This window comes from Odocoileus virginianus, unplaced genomic scaffold, assembly GCF_023699985.2.
Source record: "Odocoileus virginianus isolate 20LAN1187 ecotype Illinois unplaced genomic scaffold, Ovbor_1.2 Unplaced_Contig_4, whole genome shotgun sequence".
Taxonomy (NCBI): domain Eukaryota; kingdom Metazoa; phylum Chordata; class Mammalia; order Artiodactyla; family Cervidae; genus Odocoileus; species Odocoileus virginianus.
This window is the reverse complement of record NW_027224321.1, coordinates 2,316,338-2,335,634: the sequence shown is the minus strand read 5'-3', so window position 1 is coordinate 2,335,634 and position 19,297 is coordinate 2,316,338. Positions and strand designations below refer to the sequence as shown.

Sequence of the window (19,297 nt, the reverse complement as noted above, 5' to 3'; positions counted from 1 at the left end):
GGCGGGAGGGGTGTGGAGTGGGGAGGTGGCAGGCAGTGGTACGGCAGTGGCGGATTCTGGCACACACTGCACAGCAGCTTTGAAAATCAGCAAAATGATGAGAGTTGAAGATAAATGTCTGTGAAATTAAGATTTAAACTATAATTGAGGGAAAGCTGTGATATAAATAACCGCCACTTACCAAGTCAGTATCTTTACCACATAATAATTTTGCAGATGGTGACTGCAGCTTTGAAATCAGGAGAAGATTGCTTCTTGGCAGGAAAGCTATAACAAACCTAGATAGTGTGTTGAAAAGCAAAGACATCACTTTGCCAACAGAGTTCCATGCATAGTCATGGCTGTGGTCTTTCCACCAGTCACATGTAGTTGTGAGAGCTGGACTGTAAAGAAGGCAGAACACCAAAGAATTGATGCCTTCAAACTGTGGTGCTGGAGAAGACTCCTGAGAGTCCCTTGGACAGCAAGAGATCAAACCAGTCAATCCTAAAGGAAATCAACCTTGAATATTCATTAGAAGGACTGATGCTGAAGCTGAAGCTCCAATACTTTGGCCACCTGATGTGAAGAGCTGACTCATTAGAAAAGACCCTGATGCTGGGAAAGATTGAGGGCAGAAGGAGAAGAGGGTGTCAGAGGATGAGATGGCTGGATGGCATCACTGATGCAATGGACATGAACTTGGGCAAACTCTGGGAGATGGTGAGGGACAGGGAGGCCTGGCATGCTGCAGTCCATGGGGTTGCAAAGAGTCGGACACAACTGAATGACTGAACTGAACTGAACATAGTGGGTGATCACCCACCATCCCCAGGGGTGATGCATTTGTCCACAAACCTCCCCCACCAGCCGCACACTGCACTGTGTCCAGTTCCTTTCAAAGCTACGCTGAGGAGCTGGGTCAGATGCCAACTGAGTGAGCCCCCAGGAAATGTTCAAGAGACCTGAGAGATTTTGTGTAGACAGGGATGAAGCTGTCCTAAGATGTTTGGGGGGCAATCTGTAGAAGGGACAGGGGCCAAAGCAGTGGGGCGGGGGCAGATGGTGAAGGAGCTGCTGGGTGTTGACCTTGACCCAAGGCAATGGCCCCAGTTTATCTAGATCCTCACTGGCATGCACCTTCCTCTTTAAAAAGTTCATTTAACAATATCCTTGAGGACACAGTAGAAAATAATTGTGGGGCTTACCCTTGAATACATAGCTTTTCAATATTGTACATGAGGGACCTGGAGGTGAGTGACTGCCTTCTGCTGCACCCCAAACTGTGAAGGCCATTCAAGGTGGGTGCCTGCCACCTGTCCAGTTTCAGACTGAGTGAGCCCTTTCGGTGGAACCTTATTTTTCACTGAAAAGATGACTGACACTCTGGCTGTTAAGACTCAGGTTTGAAGGAGATACTTTCTCCAGAAAGACCCAAGTAAGCCTGAAGGAAAACAAATGAGGGTATTTGTTGCTAATAATAAAATCCAAGCTTTCTAGCAAAGATGACAAGTTTGGAAATCTTGTAGTCATCTCTGTGAGTCTGAGAGCTTCCCATTGCTTAGCTTTAGAGTCTGAGATTGATGGAGTTGTTGTTCGGTCATTCAGTTGTGTCTGATTCTTTGCGACCCCATGGACTGCAGCAAGCCAGACTTCCCTGTCCTACACTATCTCTAGGAGTTTGCTCAAACTCATGTCCATTGAGCCGGTGATACCATCCAACCATCTGCTGCCTCCTTCTCCTCCGGCCTTCACTCTTTCCCAGCATCAGGATCTTTCCCAATGAGTCAGCTCTTCATATCAGGTGGCCAAAGTATTGGAGCTTCAGCATCAGTCCTTCCAATGATTATTCAGGGTTGATTTCCTTTAGGATTTACTGGTTTGATCTCCTTGTGGTCCAAGGGACTCTCAAGAGTCTTCTCCAACACCACATTTCAAAAACATCAATTCTTCAGCACTCAGCCTTCTTTATGGTCCAGCTCGCACATCTATACACGACTACTGGAAAAACCATAGCTTGACTAGACAAACCTTTGTCAGCAGAGTGACATCTCTGCTTTTTCATATGGTGTCTAGGAGTTATTGATGACTGTGATTTTTGATACCACGCAATGTATATCAGCTTTGGGAAGATCTGCATAAGTCAGTGGACCATTAGTTTTGAAATGATCAAGACCTGATGTTACAGAATCATGTCTGAGTGAAAGATCTGTTCAGCGCACAAGACACATGACTTTTAATGTAGCAGGGAAGGCAAAGTTCTTGATAAGGTTTCAGATTCTGCATCACCACCAGCCTTTAGGAAGGCTGTGGTGTGGAATCAAAACCAAATATTCACAGCTATCTAAAAGCCTATTAATGAACTTTCCTCTCTTTTCTAATTATACATCCGCGTGAGGCCAGATTTTCTTTCTATACTTCAACCAAAACAACATATTGCAGCAGATTGAATACAGAAGCATATATAAGCACCCTGCTAAGTTCCACTGAGCCAGAACACTTGCACTCCTCTAATTTTTTTCTTCTGGGAAATATATTCTTCATTAAAAATGTTACTATGTGAACACCTAATGGGTTTATTATTGTTGTTTGTGATGAAAATGCATATTTTAGAAAGGTTGCAGCTTTGATACCTAATACAGTAACTATCACCAGCTAGAACTCACATAAACAAAAGCTTTAGGGATCATCAAAAATTATCAAGCGTGTCAAGAGTGGGACTTGCCTGGTGGTCCAGTGGTTAAGACTCTGCCTTCCAATGCAGGGGGTGCAGGTTTGATCCCTGGTCAGGGAACTAAGATCCCACCCGATGCAGGGTGCAGCCAAGAATTTTAAAAATAAATAAATAGAACTTGTTTTTTTAAAAAATAGTGTCAAGAGCAACTAAGGCCAAAAGCTTGAGAACATAAGGTCATCTTGAGCAGGGGCATCTCTTCTAACCCTTAGATTCTGGATTAATGGAACTAACTTGATAAAGTTTTTCTTTCTGTGTATGTAATAAATATAACACTCATATCCAGGTAGTTTCTCTTGGAAAAATTAACTTTTTATTCCTTCTGAAATTTCTCAACATTAAATTTCAAACTGCTTTTTAAAACATAGAAACTATATGATTACAGAAAACAATGACTATTCCTATCTCTTAACATGTGGGGCTTAGACTCACTGAAATCTAAAGCATGCATGCCTATTTCATGCGCTAGTACCAAGTCTGTAATTTGAACAACACCATGTTTCTGTTTTATTTCAAAATCCTGTGTTTATCCTACATTTTAAACAGGAAGAAATAATTTGTGCTTCTGTCGTCATTCTTAACACAAGCATGGAGTATTGCAATAATTTTTAAAAAAAAAAGAGGCAGAAAAGTACAGTCTGCTTTAAGGAGAGAGGTCTGACTCAGAGTAACAATTGCTTTGAGGAGAGAAACCTGCTTCTGAATGTCACCAGGTCCTTCTGCTGCTTAGAGACTGCATGTCCGTCCAGCAACTGGCAGGGAGCCCCATCCTAATAACCATCACTCATTGCAGTGAGCTTGAGCAGAGCCAGCGCATCAGGAATGTAGCAGAAAGGGCTGCGCTCCTGGATGTTTATTCTGCCTTTTCTTCCTCCTCAGGAACTTGACAGGCACTTTTCCTGACTACCCTAATGAAGAAGAAGGAGGTTCCGCTATTATTTTTTCCAACAAGACCCCACAACAGGTACAGATATGCTTGAGAAATAAAGTGTAGCTATATCATAATTGCAGTCCTTTAAGCCTTAGAGTTAATGAGTTTGCAGGGTTATTAGGTCTTGGCTATTTCCCTACAGATGTTTACACAGGAATACTTTTGGTATTCATCACTTAATGTACTTTCAAACTTTTTTTAATGAAATTCTGGTTTCTCCTGTCTTTGAAGGCTATGTGACAACATGTGATTCTCATCTTCTTAGTAAGTGATGACCGTAGGACCTGAACACCTTGGTAGAAAAGAAGGCAAAAAATATTAACTTATAAAAAAATAGTAATATTTTAAAACTGTCTGGAAAGAAACTTAAATATAAAGTGATGTTACTCTATCTCCTTTCACCTATCAGACTGCTAAAATTTTTAGATTGTGATAATAATTGGAGTGGGTAAACATGTGGGGAAAAGTCACTCCTGAACATTGTAGCTGGATGCATAAGTTAACATGACATTTTTTGAGGGCCAGGGAATGGGTAAATATCAAAATGTTTATTAAATATACCCTTTGACCCATAAATGCTATGTAAGGAATTTATACTAAGGAAATAAGAAGACAGGTTGCCATAGGGATCTTGCCATAGGGGAACAGAAGACTTTCTTCATTAGCAGATAAATAGTAAGTAACTCTGCCATTATAGAGAAAGCACAGACAATGTGTAAATGATAGGAACGGCTGTGTTCCAATAAAACTTTATTTACAAACATGGGCAACAGGCCACATCTGGCCCATGTGATACTGTTTGCTGATTCTTGCCATAGATAACTGAAATAGCTGTTCTCGTCCTCACTGTTCACATCACTGACAAAGAGGAAACCAGGCTAGTGTGCGTTGTGTGAGTCGCTCTGTCATGATCAACTCTTTTCAACCCCATGGGCCATAGCCCGCCAGGCTCCTCTGTCCATGGGGTTCTCCAGCAAGGACACTGGAGTGGGTTGCCATTTCCTTCTCCAGGGGGTCTCCCCGACCCAGGGATGGAACCTGGGTCTCCTGCACTGCAGGCGGTTGTTCACCATTTGAGCCACCAGGGCAGCCCCGTGTCTGTTAGTTGGGTAGTTAGTTAAGTGACGTGAAGCGCTAACTAAGCAATGGTAAAAGCCATGCTGAAGGTGAGATCGCGCCAGTACTGCCGACCCTACGCTCAGCGTCCCTGCCCCCTGTGCCCCTCTGCCTGAGCCCTCGGGGTCCGGCGGAAGCGCCCCCCTCCCAGTCCCCTGTCAAGCCAACGTCAGCTGCCAAAGCCTTGCCTCCGCCCTCCTGTCCTCCCCACTTAATAACCACCCTCTTGTTGGCCGTTCATCATGGCCTGCCTAGAGTCACTGTCATTTTGATGTGCTGTTATTTCACTTTCTTACGTGTTTAGGTCTTGTCCCTCCAGCTAAATTACCCGGCACAGGTTGTGTCTTGAAAGCCCCTGGCAGGCAGCCAGACATGTTTCATGTCAGTTTAGAAGGGTAACAATTACAGAATTAGGAATGTTGGTGGAATGTCTAAATTGTCCATCAGAAACTCTCGAAAGCAGAGTTTATGTCCAATCAGACTAAAAGCAAAAGAAGACTGAGGACGTCTGGTTAATACACTAGAATTAATACACAAGGAAATGGGGGCCACAGAGCAGCCTGACTTTAAAAGACAGGTGAGGGACTTCCCTGGTGGTCCAGTGGCTAAGAGCTAAGAGATTGCAGTGCAGAGGGCCCGGGGTTCAATCCCTGGTCGGGGAACGAGACCCTACCTGCTGCAGTTAGTAGAGTTCTCATGCCTCAACTAGGATCCCGGTTGCCACACCTAAAACCCAGCATGGCCAAATAAATCAATAAACATTTTTTTAAAAGGCAGATGAGTGAAGAGTCAGGACAGCCTTGTGGTGAGAAATCAGAATTCCACTGGGTCTGCAGCCTTAGGCAAGTGTCTGACCCCCTGTGTCTCGGGTTTCTTGTCTGTGAATGCAGATACCAGCAAGACCTGAATCTCTGGACTGAGGAATCATTAGATGAGATGATACATGTAATGTACTCGGAACAGAGTTTGGCACTCTGAAAGTGTTCAGGAAGTCTTCGCAGTTATTACCAATGAGGGATGGGGAGGAGGAGGAGAGTAGGAGAAAGGGGAAGGGGAGGAAGCTGAAAAGATAGACCAAGCATAGTCATTATAGCATGCATGTGTGTAGTCATTTATATTTGTTAAAAAAAAAAGCAATAAAAAGACTTTCTATGAAGTGAGGATAATCACATTGATGCCAAATCCCCCAAAAGATGGAATATAAATAGAACCTCAGACCAGTCATACTTGTGAGTATTAATTCAAAAATTCAAAATGAAATATTAGCAAAATACCACAGCCACGTGGTGTTTATTCCAGGATGTCAGTGTGGTTGTGTTTTGGATGTCTGTGAATACATTGCATTATCTGAAGAGATCCAAAAGGGAAAACCATAAGCTCATCACTGTGGGTGCTGAAAGGCACTTTACAGAGTCAACTCCCATTCTTGATATTAAGAAAACAAGACAAAAATGGAATACATGGATACTTCTTTAACATGACAAAATATTTTTTAGTTCACAAGTTAATATCATGCTTAAAGAAATTCACAAGAAACACACTGATGTCATGAAAAATGCAAGGGTAGTCATCATCACCATTGACGAACAGGATCTATTGAACACTCTTAGACAAGAGAAAGAACATTGAGTGATAAATTGGAATGGAAGAGGGAGAACGATCACTTTTTGCAGATATGTTCTGTACTTAGAAAAGCAAAGAGAATAAACTAAAAAAAAAAAAAACCTTAAACAACATGAGAAGATGAGGAGTTACAAAATTAATATGCAGAAAGAGAAAGCTTTTATATGTTCAAATAGCAGCTACATTTAGAAAATATAAGAGGAGTCCATTTATAACAGCAACAGTGACACAAAGATAAAACATCCAGGAATAAAGTTAATAATAAATGTGTGATATGTGGAAATAAAAGCTTAAAACGTTCTGAAAAATGAAATTGAGCAGATGGAAAAGCATATTGTGTTCTTAGGTAGGAATGCTCAATGTTATAAATACTTCAGCTCTCCCAAACATCGTTTATACATACAATATGATCCAAATAAAAATACCAATAGCATTTTGTTGGAGTAAGGAGTTAGGGCATGCAGAGGGTGACTAATTTGATTTTAAACTTTGGGCAGAAAATAAATAACCAGGAATAACTAGTAAAATTCTGAGAATGAAGGGTAATGAGGAGGAACCAGCCCTGCCAGGTATTAAAACATGTTTTTAAGAGCCCATTGGTACAGGCAGATGATTAGATGAAAAAGAACAGAAAATCAAGAAATATATCCAAGTACACGTGGAAATTTAGTATATAATAAGGAAGCCTGTCATCCTTCTTGTATAAAGAAAAGTAAAAAGACCATTTAATGAATGGGATTATAATAAGCAGGTTGTCAACTGGAAAAGAAGAAAATTAAGTCTCTGTCTCTTTATACTTTACCCCAGAATGATTTCAAATGGATCAAAGATTTAATGTCAAACAAAACAAAAGCACAAAAGAACTAAAAGCAGCCAACAAAGAAATATGTCATAACCTCAGAGTGGAAAAAACCTTTTTACCTCTGTTGCGTGACCCAGGAGTCATAGAAGAAAAAAAAGATAACTTAGACTACATTAAAAAATATTTTTAACCTCCATGGCCAAACTGACTCCAAGTAAAGTCAAATGACAGATAACACACTGCAAGAATTATTTGTGATGAGTATCACAGATAAGAGATCATTTTCTAATATATAAAGAGCTCCTATAGCTCTATAAGAAAACTCAGTAACCCAATATTTTTAAAGCCAAAAGATATGAACAGACAGTTCTCAGAAATGAAAACCTGAATGGATTTGAAACATAATAAAAGATGTTCAACATATGAAAAGACGATGAACCCCACATATATAAAGGAAATGCAGATTAAAGCTATACTGACAGACAAAACTGATAGATTGAATATCATCAAAATTCAAAACTTTTGGGTTTCCAAAGACACCACTAAGAAAATGCAAATACAAGAACAGACTGGGAGATTGTAACTGAAAACTTACACCCGATAAAGGATTTATATCCAAAATGTACAAAGAACTCTTACATCTCAGTAATGAGACAAACAATCTAATTTAAAAAAAAGATGGACAAAAGACTCAAAAAGACAGTTCATAAAGCAATATAGAAAAGTGGCTAATAAGCACATTGAAAGATGCTCAACACCACTTGTCATTAGGAAGATGAAAATTAAAGCAACAGTGAGGTACCATTTCATAACACTAGGATGATGTACTAATAATAAAAGACGGTAACAAATGTTGAAGATGTCAGGAAGGAAACCTCCTACATCGTGGAGGACATAAAACGGCACAGCCACTTTGGGAAACCAGTTTGTCAGTTTCTTAAAAGTTAAATACAAATTCACCAAATAACCCAGCAGTTCTGTTCCACTCTTAGGACTTAATCCAAGAGGAATGAAAACATATGTCCACACACAAAAAATGTACATAAATATTCATAGAAGCATTGCTCATAATAGCCAAATGTTTGAAACAGCCTAAATTTCCATCAGTCAGTGGATGGGTAGGTGAGATGTGGAATAGCCATGCAACAGAATGGTACTCAGCAATAAAAAAGGAACAAACAAAAGGAAAAAGCTGAAGGAACGGGAGTGGCAGAGGATGAGATGGTTGGATGGAGTCACTGACTCAGTGGACATGAATCTGAGCAAGCTCCAGGAGATAATGAAGGACAGGGAAGCCTGGCGAGCTGCAGTCCATGGGATCGCAAAGAGCTGGACAAGACTTAGCAGTTAAACAACAACAATAACACAAGTTGGGTGAACTTCAAAAGCCTGATGAACCTTGAAAGAAGCCAGACACGAGGGACCACACGGTATATAATTCCGTTTATAGGACATGTCCAAAAAGAGTAAATCCATGGAAGCAGAAAGTAGATTAGTGCTGGAGAAGAAGGGCAGGAGAGGGAAACAATTAAAGGACACAAGGAAATCATAGTGGAATGATGAGATGTGTTAAAACTGATTTACGGTGATGGCTGCGCAATGTGATAAACTCACTAAAGATGATTGACTTGTCCACATGGAATGAGTAAGTGTAAAGAATGTAAAATATGGCTCAATAAAATTGGACCTATATATTCAGAAAGAAAACAGCCAGCAAGCCAGATTCAGACCCTTTGATTTCCCAAACACGATGGCTGACTTTACAGGCACTAAAGTGCATCTCTAATTCTGGGAGATTTTATGATAGTTGAAGAACACAAGCCAAATAAATTCAACATTGGCACTTATACGAGAAACTGAAGCAGCTACGATGACATGCTATTTTTCACCCGTTCAGCTGGCAAACACAAGCACTGTGTTAGTGAGCATGTGGGAAAGCGTGAAGTCGCCCGCATCGCTGGCGGAAGTGTGAATTAGCAGAAACCGGCGGGGGCAGTTTGACAATCTTGTACATGCATGTGATCCAGCGTTTCTCCTCCTAGGATCATCCAGAAGATATGCTCACACACTTGCAAGATGACATTTGCATGCGTTGATCCCTGGCAGCTTTGCGGGTAATAGCAAAAGATTGCAGATAACCTTGACTTCTGTTGGGAGGAGAATGGTCAAATAAGTTATGAATGGGGAGGAAACGTTTCACTACATGCTTGTTTGTAATTTCTGAAGTGTGGATGGTGTTAATATTTTATCTTTTGAAAATAATAAACTGGGTAAGGATCTCGGTGAAACAAACAATTGATCCACTGAAGTGTATGCTTCACGATAAGGATCTTATCCTCTTTTCAGATACATATATTTATATTATATATTTTATACATATATATTATATATGTTTCTGGGAGTTTCCAAACTTCCAAAGGCCAAAACATGTCCATTTTCCATAAGCGCACCAGAGCATGCAGGTCCTGGCAGCCATGCTTTGGTTCTATGAGTCGAGGTGAGTCTGACCCCCAAGGAAAATATTGCTATTCTGACAACAAGGGACTTTCAATCCTGTCTAAAGACACCCTTTTTATTACCAAATAGTGCACAGCACACATATGTCACCTCTCACCTCCCTACACCACCTCCCTGAGCCTTCCCTACCCAGGATCTTCATTAGAGCCTCGGGAGGTAGGTGAGCCTCAGGAGGATGTGGACTTGGACATGGGACTACAGTTTTTTTTTTTAAGTCCAGGTGGTGCCTGAATATCCTACTTTGTTCATGATAAAGCTGTTATGAACACTTTTAAAGGTGTGACTTAAGTTCCTAAAAACAACATAGCTACGAATTCAAAAATGCAATATTAGAAAATAAACCTCAGCATTTCAGTAAATCACACATCAGTGTACATTTGATCCCAGGAGAATGCTTTAGCACGGCACACTAGGGGTAAAATGATATTAGCCCTTTTAAAATTTTATTTATTTGTTCAGCATCGTTTAGTCACTAAATCATGTCTGACTCTTCTGGGACGCCATGGACTGTAGCCCTCCAGGCTCCTCTGTCCATGGGATTCTCCAGGCAAGAATACTGGAATGGATTGCCATTTCCTTCTCCAGGGGATCATCCCCACCCAGGGATCGAACCCACATCTCCTGCATTGCAAGCTAATTCTTTACCACTGAGCCAGCAGTGATTCACTTGGCTACACTGGGTCTTCATTGCTGCTGGGATTTTCTCTAGTTTAGGCGGGCGAGCCGGGGCTACTCTGAGGCTGTGTGCACGGGGTCCTCATTGCACTGGCTCCTCTTGTTGTGGAGCACAGGCTCTGGAGACCATGGGCTCCAGTAGTTGTGGCCCATGGACTTGTTTGCCCTGAAGCTTGTGGGATCTTCCCAGATCAGGGAGCAGTGTCTCCTGCATTGGTAGGCAAAGCCTTAACCCCTGGACCACTGGACCACCGAGGAAGTCCAATATTAGTCCTTTTTTATTTGCTCTCCAAACGTAACCAGTGGACTGAATTTGGTATGTCATTCTCTTACATTTCTTACCCTTCCACTTCAGTTCAGTGGCTCAGTCGTGTCCGACTCCTTGCGACCCTATGGACTGCAGCACACCAGGCCTCCCTGTCCATCACCAACTCCCAGAGCTTGCTCAAAACTCATGTCTGTTGAGTCAGTGATGCCATCCAACCATCTCATCCTCTGTCATCCCCTTCTCCTCCTGCCTTCAGTCTTTCCCAGCATCAGGGTCTTTTCAAATGAGTTAGCTCTTCGCATCAGGTGGCCAAAGTATTGGAGTTTCAACCTCAGCATCAGTCCTTCCAGTGAATATTCAGGACTGATCTCCTTTAGGAAGGACTGGTTGGATCTCCTTGCAGTCCAAGGGACTCTCAAGAGTCTTCTGAAAAAAAAAAAAAAAAAAAAAAAGAATTCTTAGATGAGTCAAATATACAAATGAATGATGTAAACTGTAAAAAAAAAAAAAAAAAAAGCATCAGTTCTTCGGTGCTCAGCTTTCTTTATGGTCCAGCTCTCACATCCATCATGACTGCTGGCAAAACCATTGCTTTGACTAGACGGACCTTTGTTGGCAAAGTAATGTCTCTGCTTTTTAATATGCTGTCTAGGTTTGTTACAGCTTTTCTTCCAAGGAGCTTGCGTCTTTGAATTTCATCACTGCAGTCACCATCGGCAGTGATTTTGGAGCCCAAGAAAATAAAGCCTGCCACTGTTTCCATTGTTTCCCCATCTCTTACACTTTTAACCACACACATATGTATCCTGAAACAGTGAATTATTATTTTTTTCATTTGTTTAACTAGTTGCATTTCACACTGAAGGCTAAGTGTTTAACTATGGTTCGGCACTTGCCTCTTTACTTTTTATATTATGTAGCTCGTCCCGATTTGCACCTGTTTGAATCCCAGCTCAAGCCACTTACTAGTTGTGTGTCCTTGAGCATGGGGCTGAACGCTCTGTGCCCCAGTTCCCTCATCGATAAAACAGGTCGATTACAGCTCCCAGTAAATGTGCTCGGCAGTAAATGAGCTCACCTTTGTGAAGCTCTTAGAACCATGCCTGGTGATTGTAAGTGCTCCAGATGGAAGTGCTGATTTCATTTTAAAGCAGAGGAAACTGAGTCTTTCAGAGGTGCTGCGGCTTGTCTCAGTCACGTGATCAGTGATGAGCAAAGCCCGAGGGTCCGACAGGGTATGTGTCCCATCAGGGTCTCCGTTCTACCTCCCAGAAGTCACAGCAAGTGAGCACTCAGTGAATATTTATCATATTGAATGGAATTATGTGAGGGGTTTTTGCCTTCCCAGATGGCACTAGTGGTAAAGAACCCACCTGCCAATGCAGGAGATGCAAGAGACTCAGGTTCGATCCCTGGGTTGGGAAGATCCCCTGGAGAAGGAAATGGCAACCCACTCCAGTATTCTTGCCTGGAGAATCCCATGGACAGAGGAGCCTGGTGGCCACAGTCCATGGGATCATAAAGAGTCAGATACGACTGAAGCGACTTAGCACATGTGGCATTTTTTTACAAAATTCCACTAATTCTCCAATGATGCTAATCCTATGTGAACTAGGTGTTTTTAATCAATATTGTATTCTTTAAAAATTATTTTATTTTATAAAAATTACTGTTTTATTGTTATTTTATTTATTTATTTTGGGGTCATGCTGCTCTACATGTGGGATCTTAGGTCTCAACCAGGGCCTCCTGCATTGGAAGCTTGCGGTCTTAACCACTGGACCACCGGGGAAGTTCCTAACCAATATTTTAAATTTTAGAATAAGTGGGTTTTTGTAGGAAATACAAATTAAATCAGAGGTGAAAGAAACCAGCTCCGAGAAGAGATGTATGGAGTCTAGGCAAGGAACACAGGAGCTCTTGGCTGGGATTTGGGGAAGAGGTGTGGGCAAGCCTGGAGCAGGCTGCAGCTGAGATGCTAATGAAGCTGAGACCACCCCCCTCCACCCCACTCCCGGTGTCAGTGGGACCCCTGGGAATCAGAGCAGCTCTGAGCTGGCAGGGAACTGGATTCAGAAATGTCCAGCCTCTCTCTCCACCTGCCATCTGAGACCCCACTGCTGCCTCTGCTGATGAATCCAACCAGAGGCAGAGGGCAGGCAGAGTGGAGAGGCCAGGGGGCTGGTTCTGCGGGGTTCGGAGCCGAGCAGAGAAGGGACCCTGACCCACGCCAACACTTCCTTCCTGACCGGAAAGATAATCCTCGTCTTAATCCGACTCTCTTAAAGTGCTATGATGATTTTGGTTTTTTGCAGGTTCTTGACGATATTCTTGCAAGCCAACATGAAGAGGAGAAAATCAAAAAGAAGAAAAAGGAAAAGAAACCAAAAAAAGAAAAAAAGGAAAAGAAAGAAAAGGAAGCAAAAGAGACAAAGGGAAAAAATAAGGTATTTGGAGTTTTAGAAAAATGGGAAGCTTTCTTTTTCCCTGTTTTGCTTTGAATCCTTGCAATAATCTCAAGTCTGTTGAGACTACAGTCACTCATTTCCTTGGAAACCATGCTATCCCCCAGCTGTTTTTTGGTTTTTTTAAAATGTTGGTCGACAGTCAGCTGTCATCTTTTCTATGACTTGTAAATACCTATTAGGCTGAGGAGTGGTTTCAACAACTCAGATACCTCACATAAGTCACATATGTGATCGCTCTGAATGTTCATTCCTCGAGACAGATGATCCCACTCATCCTTGCTCAAGGGTAGAGATAAGGAAAATTTCTTGGCAAACAAAGTGACCACTACAAAGTCAAAACAATCCTGTCTACTTCCACTGAAGTGTATTCATTCCAATTTATCACTTCACGTTGACGTCTCAGACCTGTTTTTAACAGGACTTGTTTCTTAATCCCCAAAGGAAAGCAGTTCAGAGTCACTGCGGGCCAAGCCTGCCCTGTGTGGTGGGGTTGCTGGGTGGTGGGCGGGCAGGCAGGTGCTACGTCCTGGGCATGATTGGAGGGGTCTTTACCCCCTGGTACGTGGAGAGGCCCCTTCCAGGGAGATGGTTCTCTCCAACATAGACTCCTTCTTTGGGACAGAGAATTCCAGCTGGCAGGTCACACCATCTGAAAGCCTGAATGTGTGTGCTGTAGCCTTTTGTCCAGACAGATACTACGTCACAGCTGACCAAAAGCCCGACCTAAATCAGAGCAGATCCGGAAAGGTTATGTCCCTCCGTAAGTCTGTCCAGAGGCAGAGAGCCACCTCTAGCTCAGGTAGCCAAGGCCACGCTCCTCATATTCTCAGAGACGGGCTCCCCCTGGCCTTCAGACTCTTGAATTTCTCCGTGGGGGAGGCAGCTTGCTCCTGTGGTGGATGGCGCCTGGGAACTCTGGAGGCATCACGGTGAGAGAGAGACAGGACAGGGTGTGTCATCAAGGAGTGACTGGACCCAGGAGGCCAAAGTTGTGAGCAAGGGAGAGGGGGTGATGGAGAGCATCAGACGGGAACACCCGAAGTCCAGGAAAATGCAAGGTATCGCGATGGTGATAAGAGCTAGCATCTTGTTTAGAATTCCTCGGAGTGGGGCTTCGCTGGTGTTGGCCCAGGGGTTGGGACTCTATGTACCAATGCAGGGGGCGTGGCTTTGATCCCGGGTACCAGAGGATCCCGCATGCTTCGGGGCAATTAAGCCCGTGCTCCACCGCTACTGAACCGTCCATCTAGAGAGCATCCTCTGCAGCAAGAGAAGCCTGCACAGGGCAGCGAAGAGTAGCCCCTGCTCGCCACAACTAGAGAAAGCCCAGCAGTGAAAACCCAACTAAGCCAATAAATAAATAAGTTCCTGGGCTTGATCGTGGCCGACACAGCAGGCGGGGCTCGCCCCCTGCACGAGATGAACGGGAATCTCACAGCTGCCCCCACTGCCCTGTCCCTCTCTAACCCTGGTCCTCTGTTGCTCACTGCATGGACGAAAGGAGAAAGACCCCCCTCCCTCCTCTCCCTGGTCTCCCCGCTCTCCACTGAAGTGGATGCTGAACGCATGCCACCCCTGAAACGCCCCCTCAGGACAGAGGGGCTCCATCCCCAGCTACAGAATGGGGCGCTGACCCCTCACACTCAGTCCTTCCCCAACAACTATTCAGGGTCTAAGGTGGGTGCTCGAAATGCGGTTACCCACCCCGCACGGGGCAGCTGCCTTCAAGGATAGTCACCTTAGGGCGGTCCCTGGCAGTCTTGCAGTTTAAGAATCTGTGTTTCCACTGCAAGGGGGCACAGGTCTGATCCCTGGTTAGGAAACTAAGATCCCACAAGCCATGAGGCGCTGCCAAAAGTTAATTAATTAAATGAAGAAATACAATCATCTTTAAAAAAAAAAAAAAGGATAAGATAGGGTATAGAGACCCAGCCTCTCACTGCCCAGGACAACTCTGAAGGGTCCTCCCGGCCCCCGGACACCCTGTGGGATCAACTACTAATTTCTCACGATCGCATCCCAGTTCAGCGCCCCCTGCCCCGTTCAGCCCCACTCTGCCCCGTTCAGCCCCCCTTTGCCCCATTCAGCCCCCCTCTGCCCCGTTCAGCCCCCCTCTGCCCCGTTCAGCATCCCCTCTACCCCGTTCAGCCCCCCTCTGCCCCATTCAGCCCCCCTCTGCCCTGTTCAGCCCCCCTCTGCCCAGTTCAGCCCCCCGCCCAGTTCAGCCCCACTCTGCCCCGTTCAGCCCCCCGCCCAGTTCAGCCTCCCCTCTGCCCTGTTCAGCCCCCCTCTGCCCCGTTCAGCCCCCCTCTACCCCGTTCAGCCCCGCCCTGCCCCGTTGAGCACCCCCTCTGCCCCGTTCAGCGCCCCCTGCCCTGTTCAGCACCCCCTGCCCCGTTCAGCCCCCCTCTGCCCTGTTCAGCCCCCCTCTGCCCCGTTCAGCGCCCTCTGCCCCGTTCAGCCCCCCTCTGCCCCGTTCAGCCAGCCCTCTGCCCCGTTCAGCGCCCCTCTGCCCCGTTCAGCCCCCCCCTGCCCCGTTCAGCCCCCCTCTGCCCCGTTCAGTGCCCCCTGCCCCGTTCAGCGCCCTCTGCCCCGTTCAGCCCCCCTCTGCCCCGTTCAGCCCCCCTTTGCCCAGGGCTGCTGCTCTCCCTCCCTTTTGGGGGACGTTCCCCAAAAAACCCCACTCATCTTCCGTCTTGTTTCCAGGGAACCCCACCCACAGGACCAGCTATCACCTTATCTCATGGGCTTACAGAGCTTTAAACCTTGTTCCCGGTGTGATATTTTGGAAAGGGTCTGTTTTCCCTTTATAGAGATTAGCTGATATATTCAGATGTTTTTGTCTGAGATCTTTGCCAAGTTTTCTGATTATATTTGTGGGGCTGGCGATTGATAGATGACCAAGTGTTAGAACAATACTCAAAAGAATAAGCTCTGCCCCTGTGGGTAGGGGTGAGTTCACACCCGTGTGAGTTCAACAAAGCTAGTTGCCTCTGTCTCCTGCCTTTTACCCTCTAACCAGGATGAACAATAATAGATATTTTTTCTATGGGTCAAAATGCTGATTTCCACATAAAACTCTGAATAGCTGGTCTCAAGGTATGCTTCCTGTTATGCTTTAGGAATGATTTCAGAATAAGATTTTTTAAAGTCAATGGAAATGATAATCCGATCCCTAAGAAACATACCAACATCATATAAATGTGCCAAGGCTTCTTAGAGATTAACATTTCCTATTTTAGTAATCATATTCTCACTTTGTAGACCTGTACTTTTCATATAAATTCATGTCTAAGTAATTCTGAAAGAGTATCCCCATCATATGCAACTACATCATAAATGCTGATATACTCAAACTTTGCTTTTTTTGTCCAAAACCATTCATCATTAAGTGACTCTTTAATAGCTAGTTAATAAAATACTGTCATTCAACAAAGACCAGATTGTGTAGCTGATAATTTCAGACTTTTATGGAACAAGCTTCACTAACAGCGAGTTTTAATTTGCAAGTGTCAAACTCACCCATGCATATTTAGAAGAAGAGATGCTTAGAATAAAATTGAAATTCTTCCAATTGTCCCTGTTCCCTATTAGGCACTGCTTCAAAATTATCTTGCCAAAGGGGGAGGAGGATTTTAAAAATTAACTGTATCAAGTGAGCTCCCTTTTTGGCTTTTTTTTTTTTTTTTTTGACTGAGTTAGAATTTGGGGGGTACAGGCAGATCAGTAGGGCAGTAACTGGTCTTTTGGGTGGGGTTCCCTGGAAACTGAGGGGGAGGTTGTGAGGGTGGTTTATTCAGAACATCCCCAGAAAGGGAGGGAGGGAGAGATGCAGCAATGTTTAGAAAGGGAGCTAAAGAAGGCAGAGAGGGAGCCGGACTGACAGGGGGAGCTGGATTAGAGACAGGGGGAGCCGGACTGACAGGGGGAGCCGGGCAGGGCAGAGGGGGAGCTGGACTGGGATGTGTGTGCAAAGGAGCAGAACTATCCCGAGCGTGGCCGTTGGGAGGAGCCTGGAGAGTGAGTGGATCTGAAGGCTGGCCGGGGGTGGCATTCTAGGCCATATCCAAGCCACAGAACCGGAGGACAAGTTCAGAGCACAGGTGACAGGAGGTCGGGGAGGGTGTGTGATGTGTGGAGCCCACAGAGGCTGTGACAGGCAATGAATGAGGCCTCGGGGCAGGCAGAGCCTTCTGCTGAGAGAAGGTGAGTGGATGGTCGTATCTGGAGTGGTACTGATTTGAGTAGATCTGAACTGAGCCCAGCAAGTTGCGGTCTAAGGTCCATGCTTTATGGCCGTGCCATGGGAGGGGCTGGGCGTGGAGAAGGGATTGATTGAGGCAGCAAGTCAGTTAGCCCAGGGTGGGAGCAGCAGTGAGACCAGCAGAGGGGTGACTACAAGGCCTGGTCCCACCCAAGGACAGGTGTGGGCTTGGGGTGGCGGGGCGGTCCGAGTCTGAAGTTTGCGTCCAGCCTCACGGGACACGATGCATTTAAAATCAAATGTCGTTCATGAAGTTGAACGAGAAGCAAGTGGGTTTTGTTGACCTTGTGGATTTTTTTTTTCCTGAGAACGTGATGGAGGACAGGGCAGGCGCTGCTGGTAGTGGAAAGAGCTGGGCTTTTACAGTCAGCAGGACAGAAGCCCACCTGTCTGGCTCAGAGACCCCCGCCCATCCCTTTGTGACAGCATCTCCTTCCTGGGTCCACTTCTAACCTGCAGGACTGTGACCCTCGCACAGGGCCTCTCCTCTTGACCCCAGAGCAGCGGGGAAGAGCTCCTGTAAGCACCCCATCAACCAAGAATCTGAGGATGAGTGAATGTCACTGTGGTGTCTTTGAGATGGTTGAACGCAGAGACGATTGGAAGTAGTTTTGGAGCGTGAACTCCAAATCCCTCCAAGGAGGGATTTCCAGTTTATTTTGGGCTTCATAGCATGAGAAAAGAGTTAGGGGCATTGTGGTAGTTCTCTGTAACTACAGACAAGAGCACCTTAAATTAAAATAACTTGAACTAGCAATCCTATATTCATTTGATCAGCTCACCAAGAAACTTTGCAAACATATTCACGTTCAAATTATGGAAGTTCTCTATTCCTTTCCTGAATCCACACGGGGATCCTCAACATGAAGATGGTGAAGAGCAGAAGGAAATAGATGGATCCAGGCGTTTTCTTCTTTAGGGACTGGTGGGCTTCCAAAAAGTAGTCTCTCATCCATAGGCAAGAAAGTGGAAATCTACCTAAGCGTCATACCTGATACAAAAACTAGCTCAAGGTGTATCATGGACTTTAACATGAAACAATAAAACCTGTAAATAAAAACCTTGGGGAAAAAATCTTCAGGATCTGGGGCTAAAGAGTTCTGAGACCTAACATCAAAAGCGTGACTCATAAAAGATAAATTTGATCTCATCAAAATATTAATAGCAGTTTTTATGTTCTGTAAAGACCCAGTAAAGAGGCTGAAAAGATAGGCTATAGACTAGGAGAAAATTATTTTCATATTATTTATCTGGCAAAGAATTTGTATCTAGAATACATAAAGAATTCTCAAAATTCAGCAGTAAGAAAACAAACAGGTCTTTATTTGGGATCTTTGGTTTTCAACTGGGTTCCCTGGTGGTTCAGATGATATATTAAAAAAAAAAAAATCTTCCTGCAATGCAGAAGACCCGGGTTTGATCCCTGGGTTGGGAAGATCCCCTGGAGAAGGAAATGGCAACCCACTCCAGTATTCTTGCCCAGAGAGTCCCATGGACAGAGGAGCCTGGTTGGCTACGGTCCATGGAGTTGCAACAAGTCGGACACGACTGAGCAACTAACACGCAGAGGTATTCAGGCTTGCAGACAAGGAGATCCCCTTAAAGGGGGACCTTGATAGAGGAGAATGGTGGTGCCTCAAGGGCATTTTCTGCAGACCAATAGCAATCTTTGCAAATATGCTTTCAGTATCAGCGTAATTTCATTTGCCTCTCTCTGGACCTCATGTTGGCTTTGGAAGAGAAAACACAGGAAAAAAGCACTCTGCAGTTCATCCTTACAGCTCTTGTTTTCTCTTTGTTATTTTTCAGTGTTCCGTATGTTCAACCATTTGGAACTATTTTCCTTTATATATATATGTATATACTTTTCCCCCCCTTGGCCACGCTGCACAGCATGTGGGATCTTTGTTCCCCCACCAG

At 44.5% G+C, this 19,297-nt stretch overlaps 1 protein-coding gene across 2 annotated transcripts in view; it reads left to right on the top strand.

Annotated features, from left to right (window-relative positions):
* The window catches only part of IQCA1 (IQ motif containing with AAA domain 1), a 175,091-nt gene that overhangs the window by 69,801 nt on the left and 85,993 nt on the right, over positions 1-19,297 (top strand). For both annotated transcript variants that reach the window (XM_020905508.2, XM_020905507.2), the window contains exons 7-8: positions 3,593-3,677; positions 12,961-13,092. In XM_020905508.2, the coding sequence (XP_020761167.2) occupies positions 3,593-3,677; positions 12,961-13,092 (217 nt within the window). The remainder of the gene's footprint in view (positions 1-3,592; positions 3,678-12,960; positions 13,093-19,297) is intronic.